General features: G+C 36.2%; 1 protein-coding gene across 2 annotated transcripts in view; it reads left to right on the forward strand.

The window, feature by feature from the left end:
* The window catches only part of STX7 (syntaxin 7), a 46,953-nt gene that overhangs the window by 30,226 nt on the left and 2,277 nt on the right, over window positions 1–14,450 (forward strand). For both annotated transcript variants that reach the window (XM_082634222.1, XM_082634223.1), the window contains 7 exons: window positions 2,849–2,918; window positions 4,904–4,997; window positions 5,687–5,824; window positions 6,594–6,646; window positions 7,185–7,281; window positions 8,519–8,591; window positions 12,524–12,606. In XM_082634222.1, the coding sequence (XP_082490348.1) occupies window positions 2,849–2,918; window positions 4,904–4,997; window positions 5,687–5,824; window positions 6,594–6,646; window positions 7,185–7,281; window positions 8,519–8,591; window positions 12,524–12,606 (608 nt within the window). The remainder of the gene's footprint in view (window positions 1–2,848; window positions 2,919–4,903; window positions 4,998–5,686; window positions 5,825–6,593; window positions 6,647–7,184; window positions 7,282–8,518; window positions 8,592–12,523; window positions 12,607–14,450) is intronic.

Consider the following 14,450-nt stretch of genomic DNA (forward strand, 5'->3'; position numbering starts at 1 on the left):
CCTGGTTTTCTGTTTTGTTGGAGTATTGCGCCCTCAGGGGCTCCAGGTTATCTCTTCCTTTGCATATAAGCCCTTACTCAGGGAGAAAGGGTGAAACGGGGTTGCTGAGTGTATCTGTTTATAAAAACTAGGGAACTAACCACTTGGTAGATTTAGGCTCCTTCCCACTGGGCCTATCAGAAGCATGTCTACTTAAATTTTTTAAGGGCGGAACAGTTTTATATAGCGTTCATACATTAAAGTTATTTATCCTTTCCAGGATTGATATTCTTTTCAGTCTTTCTTTTGCTATTCATGTTTTCAGTGAATATTATCAATTTTTAAAGTTCCTGTTCCTGGCCGATTTTTGTACTGGCTTGTCTCACCTTTTCTCAGTTATTTCTGATTCTTTCTACATGATGGACATTGCTCCTTCCTATGTCTTTGCCTTTTTCAAGGCTTTTGATTGTAATTATATTATCATCTGCTTATTTTTCTTGAGTTTTACCAATCTGATATGTGTTGATTATCAATGAAGTTTAATTTCTCATATTTTTTTTGCTTGTTATAATTTTAAGATGATACCTTTTACCCATTTTTCGTTGAGCTGTTTTTAGATTTCCAGTTTATAGGATTCTTTTCTATATTAGGGATATTAACCCCTTTACTCATTATATGCCGCAGGTATTTTCTCCCGTATACACACACACACAAACACACACACACACACGTTACTTATATATATTTGTAATGTAGATACATATTTTTCATATAGTATTTTAAAATTTTGTGTATGTTTTGCCAGTTTGATATATTTTCCTTCATGGTTTTTAGTTTTGTATCATACTTGGATAATATTTTATACCTCATGCCAAGATCATAAATAAGATTGTGTAATAAATACCCTTTTATAGTTTTATGTAGCAGTTTAATAGTTTCTTATATTAATAATTTATTACAGATTTATTTTACTTCATGAGGTAAGCTAGAGTTCTGTTTTAACCCCTAAGTGGTTAGTCAGTTTTCCTGGTGTCATTTATTGAGCAGTCTATTTTATTTTTTCACTTATTGTGACCTTTTTTAAAAGACAAGAGCCCTCTAGATATGTGATAAATGCCTGCATCAGTTTGTCTTATCAGCATACTTTTTTTGAAAATAAAAGCTTTAAACCCCTATAAGGTAGCCCAGGAAAATCTGTTGATGTTAAGAAGGAAGTATGTAACTAATTGGAAGCCGCCATAAGTTATAAAACAGCAAACAAAATTCCTCCACCTCACAAAAGAAAAATCTGTTACCGAAAAGAACGGCAAAAAGAAATTCCTTTGTAAGTAGCTGAATGGTTAACAGTTGCTATATGATTCCTCTCCAGTATTTATATTTTTCATCTTTGACTTGAAACCAATACTTATTACATCATCCTCAGTGAACAAAAGTTATCCTGTGTTTCAGAATACAATCATTCCTTTGATCCCATAAATATCAATACATAATGACTATTTAAAAGCATATAAGCTATATAAATAAACGATTATTTTAAATGAAAAGAATGGGTGGGTTGAATCATTTTTCTCTAGCTCTTGGAAGTGTGAAAGTTCCTTACTTTGAGATGGATTTTCAACTTGTTTCTACTTGACATTTTATTTGTGTTTATAAATGTGTAAAACTAGGACCTCCCCTTTTGTAAAGAGCCCCTTTTTTTGATTACAGTGGTCATAGGCTTCTGAGTGGTGAACTTAGCATAAAATATTTAAAACCTACAGAAGAGTAAAAGTATAGTACAGTGAACTTTTTATATACCCTTTACCTGGGTTCACCAGTTGCTAACATTTTTCAACTTTTGTTTAGTCTCTCTCTCTCCAGATTCAAATTCAAGTTTCTCCAGTTGTCTCCACAACTTTTTTATAGTTTTTGTGGGTTTGTCTTCTTCTTTTTTTTCTTTCCTGATTCAGAATCCAGTCAAAAATCATACAATGGGTGTTTTAGTATTTTGTTTTTTAGTTCTTTAATTTAGAAAGCTTTCCTGCTTTCATACTTTTTTTCTTTTGTTGACACTGACATTTTAAAAAGTACAGGCCAGTTGTTTTGTAGATTATCCCATAATTTAGATTGGTCTGATTTCTTTCTCATGATTAGATTTGGGTTAAATATTTTGGCAAGAAAAATACATAGGTCATATTGTGACTTTCTTGTTGCATTATGTCAGGAGGCTCATAATGCTAGTTTGTACCATTGGTGGTCCTAAATTTAATCATTTGTTTTATAAGCAACAGATTTATCTTTGATAAAGTTAACTCAAAGTAGTGACATCTGTGTGATGATAATTTGAGGTCATGTGAGTATCCCCATGGTTTTAGCATCCTTTGATCTTTGCTTGAATCACTTATTACATAGTTGAAAAATAATTTTTCTAATTTTGTTATTCCCCCTTCATTTATTAACTATATTTCATTCACTTTATATACCAGTGAATTATGTAATTGTAACAATTATTTTCCTTACAATTTTTATGCCAGTAGAGTTACGTGAAAGTCCATGTGCCATTGTACTAAATGTTCTGATGGAATAGGGAAGATGATAATATTTTTGGCTCATAATTGCCGTTTCACATGGTAAGGTCCCCACACAATACTCTTGAAAATAAATCCATTGTCTCTAATCTTGAGTTTTAATTTAATTAATTTAATTAATCTTGAAAATTAGTCCATTGCCACTAATTAGGTTTGAATAAACCATTTCTCTTTTTTTCTCAACTAATACTTCCTATATTTATCTCTGTTTTTCTTTTTTTTTCTAACTGTCCTATTGTTTGTATTAATTTCTATTTCCCTAACATTAGTAACAATTACACATTTATTTTCTATCATAATAGCTGCGGAAATACAGAGGACTCTGAATCAACTTGGAACACCTCAAGATTCACCTGAATTGAGGCAGCAGCTGTAAGTATTAATTAAGCAACAAAAAGGAAATGGGAAAAACCATCTATTATGTTCCTTTGATAGTGTGTAGTGTTACGTTTATTGGAGAAAACAATGGAAAATTAATAAGGTTTTTCTGCTGCCTCATTTGTACTAAGGTTTTGTGTAGGTTTTTTCCTGTCCAGAGTGGGCAGATGTTTTTCTTTATTTTAAAGATCTGGCTTACTCTATCAAAGCAGAACTTCTTTGGTTAGCTTTTTTATACCTTTTAATAGGTTGTTTTTGATGGCTTTGAAAAACGGTACTCTGAGCTTCTCTATTTGTGCGATTCACTTCCCGTAGCTAACAATCCATATGATGATTTTTATTTCACTTAGATTCAATGCATATCCAATATGAACTATGCCCCTAAAAGTTTATATTTACATCTTTGAATTTCAGAAAGCATTAGCCTCTGTTTAAAAACAAACCAAAAAAAGTTGTAATGAAGTTATTTAGTACATATTTGAATAAATTAACATGCTGTTAGAAAAACAGCAATAATACTTTGTGGTGTTACAGATTTTAAGAGTGTTTTTATGCATTTTCTCATCTGAACCTTACAAAATTGGAGTGAACTAGATAGATTAAAAGAACTATTTCCAGTTTGCTTATAAGGAAAACATGTCTGTTTGGGGTTTGATGATTTGCCCAACATAATTCTGAACCTGAATCTTAAATCTTAGTTTAGCACTGTTAACAGCTACAAATTTCAAGTAATATATATGTAATAAGTGATATGCCAAACATTAGCTACAGAAGGAAAAATTGCAAAGAAGAAATTAAGAGGTAATAGTAATTCATATTTTTATGAAGTACAATTTGAGGAATTTGCAGTTGTCTCTAATTTGTATTGCATTTTTCTGCAGTGGATAGATATCAAGGTGCTAAACATGCTCCAAATCTAAATAATAAACCATCATTTATTAAAATAAAGTAAAATGGAATAGAAACCATAATTCTTAATAGTTAATAATATTTTGCTAAGGTTAATAGTGGAGATTCTGAATATGTAGACATCATTAAAGTCTTCTTTTAGAATTTTAATTATCTTACTTTTTCTAAAGATTTTTTTAAAGGCATATTAAAGATAGGGCACTTGGTAAATATATATAAGTAGGGTATAATTCTTCCTTATCAGTCAAATACAGATATCTATACTAAAACATATTTTTACATAGTATCTCATTATTTTAAAGGATCCTAAGTGTGACCAATACATGTTTAAAATGAGAGATAATATATATGAGAAGTACTGATGTTGTGACTTGTAAAGCATCACATTAATACAGGCTTTTTTTTTAGTGTTAATTTTAGTTAGAGATCTTAGTTTTTACTTTATAAGCTAGCTAGCAAGATAGATTTAAATAGCTATATAATTTACCTCTTTTACTGTGTTCTGTTCTTTTTACAGAGAAGTGCTATTGTTTTTTCCACAGCAAACTTAAATAATAGTAAATTCGTATTATTACTCATGTCTCTGCTTTTTTTTTTTTTTTAAGTATCTATAGGATATAAATGTTCAGGTAGAGAAATATGAGAGGCTGGCTGTACCCTGAGACCTGGGAACTGGGCAGAGTTTAAGACAACAAATCTTCTTTACTTATTCAACTGACCTCCCAATTGTGAGATGCACATAAAAGGCTCCCACAGCCACCAAATCTCAAACATCAGACGCCTTACAATCTCGTGTTGGCTTTTTTCATCTTCCTTTCCAAATGGCTGCTGATTTATTTCTCAGAGCTTGGTTACTCCATGTGTGAGTAAAGAACCTTCCACATAGTATTTGTTCAATATTTATCAAAGAGTAGAACCTGAAAATTTTGTTTTCATAGAGAAAATGTGGAGCCAGTCTATAAAAAAGTGATTTTTCTAAAACTATTCATCAGGGTTGAATCAAGTGGCAGAGTTGTAGCTTAAAGAAATGTGTTAGTTCTTTCGCTATAATGTGTGTTTTCTCATTTTAGGCAACAGAAGCAGCAATATACGAACCAACTTGCCAAAGAAACAGATAAGTACATTAAAGAGTTTGGATCTCTGCCCACCACCCCCAGTGACCAGGTATGAAGCTTTAAGACACACTGTTGATGTATTGAATGTGAAAGAAATCAAACGTATTGTGGGATCTTTGAACTGTTGTGCTAGAAAGGAAATTAGGGGGAAAAATCAATTTGAGATTAGTTCACAGAACACAAAACTATATTTAATTGCCCAGGTAGTATCCTTTGGTTCAATAAAGTAAAAATTATTTCCATACACTTGCCCTGACCCATAATTAAGTAAGTGCTCAGAAAATGCTTCCTGAGTAATTGTTTCCTGGCCTTCCAGGACTGACTTCATATAACATGCACGCTCATTCAAGATGTGAGGTTTCCTAGGGGCACACGTATTTATTACCCTGCTTATTACTTAGTGGAAGTTATTACTTAGGTGAGTCAAAAGTTTTATTTTAATTTAAAAAAAATACTTTAACATAAAATCATGGCCCAGTTTTTAGGATGAGAACTTGAGGTGAGAAATCCAACATTATGGGCCTTTTGCCTCAAGGTAAAATAAGCACAGTATTTGAACATACTTGTCAAATTGTCCAAAATGTTATTGAATTAATCAGTAAGGCCCTGTAATAGGAGAGTGAGTGAAGTTTTCAGAATTAAATAAAGAGCCAGCTACTGGCAAAACAACTTTTGCAAATTCTTTAGAGCTTCACAACTTGATTCTGGTAGGTTTCTTTCCCCCCCACTTTCCTCTAGCGTCAAAGGAAAATACAGAAGGATCGCTTAGTGGCGGAATTCACCACATCACTGACAAACTTCCAGAAGGCGCAGAGACAGGCTGCTGAGAGAGAGAAAGAGTTTGTCGCTCGAGTAAGAGCCAGTTCCAGAGTGTCTGTAAGTATTTAAAGCAGCACTGTAAAAAGAACGTGGTACCCTCCAAGAGCCCCGTGAAGAGCTATACGGCATGTTTCTTGAGTCCTAAAGACCTGTGAATATCTTGGAAATCGGTATTTGAATACTTATTTTCAGGTGTTTCTAATCAGTTTTTAAGAAGGATGATCATTATGTATTATTGTGGATATTCTGTCAATGTTGTGGAACAAAAGATTATGTAAAAATATAGAAACGTTTTGTCAGAAAAGGTTAGAGTCAAATCCTAATTTGAGCCTGAGGCTGTTACTTTGTATTCGTGCTGGTGTAGAGAGCACTTTAATTCTGCATTATATGAAGATGATGTAAATGAACAGTGAATATATTATATGAATATTTAAAACGAATGTACACCTGGAGAAAATAAAGGATAAGTTAGAGTGGAATCTTGACTTAATCTAATTTTAAATCTCCCTAGAAACTATCACAGGTTGTTTCATTGTTCCTTAATATAGAGGTTCCAAGACTACATTATGTTTTAATCAAATAATATTTGTTATTTGGCCCTTGAGAATATTTAATGAATTCCTTCTTTGTCAGCTTAGGATATAATTTTTTTTATTACTTGAAGTAATTGACCTAAAATACTAGAACAAGAACTTTTCTCTCTCTTTTCTTACACCTGCACTCCAGTGTGTACATAAATCAGTTTAGATTATTATAAAGTAAAATGTGAGTGTTGTGTGTTTTTCCTTTGCATCTTCTCAATCCATTCTGTTACTAAATTATTCAGGGTGGTTTTCCTGAGGAGAGCTCAAAAGAAAGGAATCTTGTGTCCTGGGAAAGGTAAGAAGTATAAAACATTATACAGATCAAAAGATAATTTTTCAAATACGTTTTTTACATCACAGTCCCTGGGCAGAATTAAAGCTTTCAGTATATTATATCATGACTATCCTAAGTTATTTATAAATAGAAAACAATAAGTTTGAAAATTTTTTTAAGTTATTGTTTATTATAAAATATATAAAAATATTCCATTATAGCAATAATACTCTTCAATTATCCAAATAAATATTATTGACTTAATTATTATTTGATATAGATTATTCCCATATGTGAAGTTTAAGTCAACCAAGAAGTACTCACTTGCCAAATATAATAGTTTCCAATAATTAAATAATAACTCTAAACATAACATCATTGAAATGAAACATGAATAAAATTTGGTTAACATTTCTGTTATATTTTTAGAATTTCAGTGAGCAATTCTATGACTTTGAAGAAAAAATATTCTATTCAATAAGTATTTCTTAAATAAAATGGAAGCCTCATTGTTTTCATACCGGTTTTTCTTTTTTACATATTCTTTTCTTTTTAATAGCCAAACTCAGCCTCAGGTGCAGGTGCAGGATGAAGAAATTACAGAGGATGACCTCCGCCTTATTCAGGAGAGAGAGTCTTCTATTAGGCAACTCGAAGTAAGCTTTACATTGTAGAATTGGACTGCTGCTCTGTTCTTAGTGAGTTTGTCCTCAAGATGCTTAGATGATGCTGGGAGAGAGGTCAAGAAAGAAAACTAAATAAATATATCAATTTGATGGCATATTTCATATAAATTAGAGTCATCCTGTTTAAAAAAAAGTAATTTCTTTAGAATTTGTGCAAGGATGAGAAAATATACTTCCCTCTACTCCAACTTTTTTTTTTTTTTTAATTCTGTTAAGACATCTCAAGCCACCTGAGCATTGAGAAAATTATCAGTCTAGAGATAAAGGTCTGTTCAGAGAGTCTAGATAGCTTCCATGGCACATGATACACATCACACCTGCTGAATAAGACTTTTTCCAAGGGCTTTAAAAGCGTTTTATTTCTCTTTAGTGTGTGTAGATATCAAAGAGGTCTAAAAGGTTTAGTAGCCTTAGTTCTTAGGTAACCTATCTGTTCCCTAGAAAGCGGGCTAATAATAGCTAACAATAGCTACCATTTATTGAGGGCTTCATGCACCAAGCACTATGTGATAAATTCTTTATGTTAATTGTCTTATTTAGTTCTCATAAAAGCTCTCTGAAGTAATTAACTGTGTCATTATCATTGCCCTTCTACAGATGGGGAAGCTAAGGCACAGGATGAATATGTAAATTGCCCCACCTTTCCTGAATAAAGTATTTAAACTTTACTTTTTAATCAAGCAAAATAATAGTTATATATTGAAGAAAATTAAATTTATAACTTATTTATCCATCACTCTTCCATTGCATATTCAGATTTATTAATGTGAGGCTTTGAATTTACACCTAATGTTTTATTCTTTTAAAGTGTCAAATCAACATATACAGCTTTACTAGAAATACAATAAGAATATTTTTTTACTTTTTTGAGGAAATACTATTCATGATAACAAAACTAATCAGATTGCATGACATAAATTCAGTAACCCACAACCCTTCTCTATTGTATAGTCCTTCATTTCCACTCTGAATCACTTGATATTTTTAACATCACAAACTTATTTTAGAAAACTGAGATTCAGAGTCTACTTATTTGGGATTGCCTATAGTAAAGTAGTTTTCTGATATTCCCCAAATATATGTTATTAGGTCCAGATGCATGCTCATCTAGGTATGAGCAGTGGTTTGTGTTTTTTAAATTTTTCTCCTTTTGTGGATTGGGGACTGAATTTCTGATTACAATAATATGCACTTTTTTTTCTCTTAGGCTGATATTATGGATATTAATGAAATATTTAAAGATTTGGGAATGATGATTCATGAGCAAGGAGATGTAATAGGTAAGCCCTACTCATTAGATTTCATGAGGCAGAAGGAAGCTACATGCAGTTTACCTGTGGTAACTTCTCAAGCCAGGGTAGCTCCTTCCTCTCTCTCTTTCGGTCCTCCTGAGATCAAAAGTACAGTGTCTGTAATAGACAAATCATCACCCTTGGCATTATCTAAAACAGATCTCGTTTTTGGCTCCTACTGGTGGAAATGACCAGCTTCATTTATTTAAGAAGTTCCAAATTTAATCAGGGTCTCCTGCTGCTGAGATAATGGAAGGTAACATTTAACATCATTCTAGCTTATTTCCAGGACCTCTGGTTTCTGTCTTATCCCAATTTAATTCTTATCACACCAAGGACTTTGGGGAAAACATCTGTTCATAATTGTGCACACTATCTTGTCTTTTAAAATAGAGGGAATAAGTAGCCATTTGCTTGAACATTAATTCTTATAGCTTTTTAGTACATTAATTTAGTTGTATTACTTAGATATTGAGAATTCTTTTTGAAAAATTCTTTAAAAAAATCAGTGACTAAGACTTCAAGTTTTAAATGTAATTGTAATTCATTTAAGGTGTAGTTGTCAACGTTGATCAGGATTCTGATCATCTTTATCATTTTGATATATGAAGCTATCTGTGGGTATGCTAAAGATATATTTAATACATTTTCTGAATTTGGTTCAGTTGAAATGCTTGGACCTATAGTTTAATATCATTATTATTTGTCCATTCTTACCCTCCTCTGTAGCCCCAGTAGATCACAGGGTAAAAATTCAAAAAACATTCATTCATCCAATAAATATTTATTGAATGCCTACTATATCCAGGCATAAATCTAGGCCTTGAGGATTCAGCTGAAATTAAACAACAGATAAAAGATCTTATAATCTAATTGGAGGAGAGAGACAATTAAAACAGAAAGAAAAGTAAGTAGATGGTGATAAGTGTTACGGGGAAAATAAGGCCAGGTCGGGGGTAGGACTGCAGGAGGTGGGGAATGTGCTGCTTTTCTGGGGGAGTCAGGTAAGGCCTCACTGACAGAAGACATTTTAGTGAAGACTTCACGGAAATAAGGGAGCAGGCAAGAGAACGTGTTCCAGGCAGAGGGAACAGCAGGTGCAAAGGCCTTCAGACAGAAGCACGCCTGACATCTTGGGCCAATGGAGTGAGCAAGAGGAGGATGGAGACGATGTCAGAAGTCACAGGAGACCAGATCACATAGGCCCCTGAGCCACTGTGAGGACTGTTTTTGTATTATTGGAGGGGAAGCCACAGGAGAATTTGAGCAGAGGAGCGTTATCATTTGACTTAGGTGAGCAGACTGCAAAGGGACAAGACCAAAAACAAAACACCTAAAAGCCTATTGCAGGAATCCACGTGAGCAGTTACGTTGTCTTGGATCAGTACGGAAGCAGTGAAGTGGTGAGAAGCAGTGGGATTCTGGATATTTTTTAAATGTAGAGCCAAAAAGATCTACTGACTATCTGGATATGGATTTGAGAGAGTAAATTCATGGATGACTGTAAGGTTTTGGCTTGGCTCACAAAAATCATGGTGGTGCCGTTTTCTGAGATGTGGAAATCTCTCACTGGAGCTGGTTTGGATGGTTATAAATCAGTGATTTTTGGATCTGTTACGATTCAGGGGCCAGGTGTCACCCGGGTTAAGGTTTGGTAGGCATTGGTACAGAGAAGATGGGGTAAAGGGGAGACGTCTGGCCTGGGGGTATAAATCTGGGCGTTATCTGTACATAGATGATATTTAAAGCCTTGAGATTAGGTGAGATCACCTAGGAGATAAGTACAGATAGAGAAGAGGGGTGTCTGAGGACTTGTAAATATTTAGAGCGCGGTCAGCAAACTACATCCATTCGTTTATGCGTTATCTACAACAGGTTTTGTACAACAGAGACATAGTTGAGTATTTATGACAGAAACCATATGAATGAACTGCAAAGCTTAAAGTATTTATTATCTGAGACAAAGAAAAAGTTTGTTGATCCCTGATTTACAGCCTAGAGAGTCAAGGAGGAATGAACAAAAATGACCAAGAAAGAATAGCTAGCGATACAGAAGAAAACCACGTGAATGCATAGTTTTAGAATGGAGGGGAGAAAGCGTTTCAAGAGCGAGGGCAGGTCAGCTCTCTCAAATGCTGCCATTCGGTTAGGTAAACTGAGGCTTTAGAATTGATTGCTGAATTTAACAATGTGTAGGGCGTAGGTGATCTCAGATGAGAGCTGTGCTGCTGAAATAGTGCAGGTGAAAGCATGATAAAGTGGGCTCAGAAGACACTGGGAGGAGAGCGACTGGAGATAGCAAGTGGAGACAACTCTTTCTAGGAGTCAAGTGAGGTCATAGCTGCCAGTGGATGTGCCATAAATGAGAGGTTTGAGGGCTTGTTTGTTTTTAAGATGGCAGCAATAGGATTGATGGGAAAGAAGTGTTGGTAGTGAGAGGGAGGAAATTGCTGGCCTGAAGCCTTCGAGCTAGGCAACAAGGAATGGGATAAAGTACACGCATGGGGGTGTTGGCTCTTGCTGCGCGTGGACAGGTCCTCCCTAACCACGGGAGAGAAGTCCGAGCACGGAGACTGTTGCCTGTGGTGGTGGGTAGGGTCAAAGGAGATGGTGGAAACGTCTTCTGATTGTTCCTGTTGTCTCAGTGATCTAGAAATAAGGTCACTGGTGGAGAATGACAAAGCGTGATGAGGCATGAGAAGTCAGGGGAGAGAGGAGGAAGTATGACTTAGTGTTCCAGGAATTGGGGACATGAGGCAGGCGTGCTGTGCAGTCAAGAATTTAAAGTGAAATAAGTCATCACGGTGATTCTTTTTTGCACCCATGTTCAGCTGCATGGGACAGGTTGGGGTTTTGTCACCTAACTGTGACCACAGTAGGAGGGAAGAGGGCTGAGGATAAATGCAAAAAACCAGTGACAGATGATTGTGTATGGAGTCTAGGCTAGGGAAGAGGAAAGTGAGGACATGAAGTATGTGAGGGGCAGTGAAAAAGTGGTAGGATCACTAAAGCTGGGGTCTTAGAAGGCGAGAACTCTAAAGGTAGCAGATGGTAATCAGAGAGTGAGACCTGGAACGGAGATGATAGAGAAGCTGCAGTTATTGGTAATGACAGGTTTGGGGTGTGACCATGGATATGGGTGGCTCGGAAAGTGCCACAGGCAAAGTCTTTGAAAAACCATGTGTTCAAAGAATTGAGAGGCCTGGGTATTAGAGGGTCAGCAATTGGATATTGAAATCACCGATGTGTAGGATAATAGAAGCTTTGAAAAGAACATCAGTGATTCAGGGGCTAAAATATTCAAGGAATGAGAAGAAAAGATATCTGTGGATGTCTGCAGCAAGGAGGGTTGAATGAGTTGGACAGCATTAGCTCTAAAACTGAAAGTTGGCAGGGAGGAGGAGGAAACAGTGGTCACCCGTCCTACAGACCGACACCTGTTCCACCCCCAGGTCAGAGGAGGTGGGGAGGAAAATGTCACCACTTGAGAAGGCTCTGGGGACCCTCAGGGAGCCTAGGTTTCAGCACAGAAGGAGGTTGATGAGGGCTGCCCAGCAGATGACGGTTTTCAGTTCTCTATATTTACCCTAAACCAAAGTTCAGATGCTTGCTTGCTGCTGAGTTGGCCATCACAGAATGCAGGTACTGGTGACGGTACTTTTGGGGGTTACCAGGTAGAACTGGAGTGCACTATAATGAAGATAATCAAGTTTCTTTCCTTCAAATTCTTCAGTATTGTTTGGATCACCTGAGAAGTAGTATCACTAAAAAAAAAAAAATTCAGCCTTACCCATATACTATTAATATTAACCTTTGAATAGTGAATATGTTTAATCTTAACTTGAGTAAAATCTGGTGATTGGTACAGCTCTGTTACTAGAGCATCAGCACCCATTTTGTGTGTATGTTTTATTTTAAAGATAGCATAGAAGCCAATGTGGAAAATGCTGAGGTGCACGTCCAGCAAGCAAACCAACAGCTGTCAAGGGCGGCAGACTATCAGGTAATATTAACTGTGCTAGATTGTCTTATAACACAGACTTTTAAACGTGTGTGTGTGTGTGTGTGTGTGTGTGTGTGTGTGTGTAAAATCAGGTTTAAAGTGGCTGGAGATGTTAAAATTCAAAATGCCATGGAAGACAGGCTAGAAATATGCCAGTCAGTTCAAACTGTGTGTAGCCTGTCTGTTCTCAGGTTTGAACCAGTTTTGTGCCCACAGGGATGGGAGGTTTAGAGTCTTGAGGGGAGCAGTACACAACTCCAGTCTTTTCTGACAACTTTCGGTCTCCGATGTCATTTTGACATTTCAACCCAGAGACCTCTTTGATAGCGATTTCCCTCTGTTTCTTGCTGTTCCCTTTTACCTTTCTTTTTTGTCAATGATACTATGGACTAAAGAGGCAAAGATCCTTGTCCCAGAAAGATCTCTTCAGGTCCTGTGGAAATTATATTAGCTTAGAGTGGGTGTCCTTGACCAGTGGGTATTCTGTCAGCATTCAGCAGACTGAATGAACTGAATGAACTGGAATGAACTGATTTCTTAAGTGAATCAGGTTAGTATAGGGAATCCATAGGTATGAGTCAAATATAAATATATATAAAGGACTACAAATATTAGCACCATGAACTGTTAATACATCACTTAATATGTAGATCTTTGACGTTTAACAAAAGTAAGCCCAGGCTCTTTGGGAACCCCTGAATACCACCCTAGCAGTTGATTTCCCTTTTTTTTTTTTTTTTTTTTTTGCGGTACGTGGGCCTCTCACTGCCGTGGCCTCTCCCGCTGCGGAGCACAGGCTCCGGATGCGCAGGCTCAGCAGCCATGGCTCACAGGCCCAGCCGCTCTGCGGCATGTGGGATCCTCCCAGACCCGGGCACGAACCCGTGTCCCCTGCATCGGCAGGCGGACTCCCAACCACTGCGCCACCAGGGAAGCCCCTTGATTTCCCTTTTAAAACTTCATTTTTTTGTTGATGTAGTTCATAATTATTTTCTCAGAAACTTATTACCTTTTTATAAAATTTCTAAGATATTATCACCATCCTAGGTATGTTTTAATTGCTTTTCACTTTTCTCACTGATCTTAGAAGTTCCCTTTAGTTTCAATGCCATTTTTTTCACTGGACAAATCAGTGCATATAGAGGATGCTGAGTTATACAACCAATTGTGCTCACCAACAGAGTAACTCATGTTGACTGTCTTTGTGCATGAGATTCAAATATGCAGCTCAGGATAGCTAATGTCACCATGTCCTAGAATGTAGGTGTCATTCATGAATAGTTGAACACACACACACACACACACACACACACACAGAGTAATCTGTAAATACCAACACTTATAGCTGCTCAGAGTGTTTAGCAGGATTCATCAGTGACTGGGATTCCATGTAATTTCATTTTCCTTTTGGACTTAAGGGGGATATAGATATATCCCCAAGTTTTACTTTTACTCTTCCTTGTGGAAGGGAAGGCCTATAGCCACCCTGGGGAAAAGGAACACATCTTCCCAAGTTGTACCTCCAGAGCAAGAGCTACCCCCATCCTTAATCCCACAGGCCCTGGAGGGATGAGGAAAGAGCCATGCAACACAAGGGCTGGAAAGAGAGCAGCTTCCCAATAGTCCCACTTGGCAGCCTTGATATTAAACTTATGCCTCTGCAAAATACGGTGCAGTGCTTTATTTAGAAGCACTTAGGGAACTATTAGTTCCCTATTTAGTTTGGATAAACCATGAACATAAAGGAAGGTGGAAAATGCTCTCATCACCATGGCACCCTAAAACCTCACCACCACACACTGGAGAGGGTGCCCCAGGACAAAAGATGCTCTAGGGGAACAGCC

This window comes from Mesoplodon mirus (assembly GCF_964341445.2).
Source record: "Mesoplodon mirus genome assembly, chromosome: 10".
Lineage (NCBI taxonomy): Eukaryota > Metazoa > Chordata > Mammalia > Artiodactyla > Ziphiidae > Mesoplodon > Mesoplodon mirus.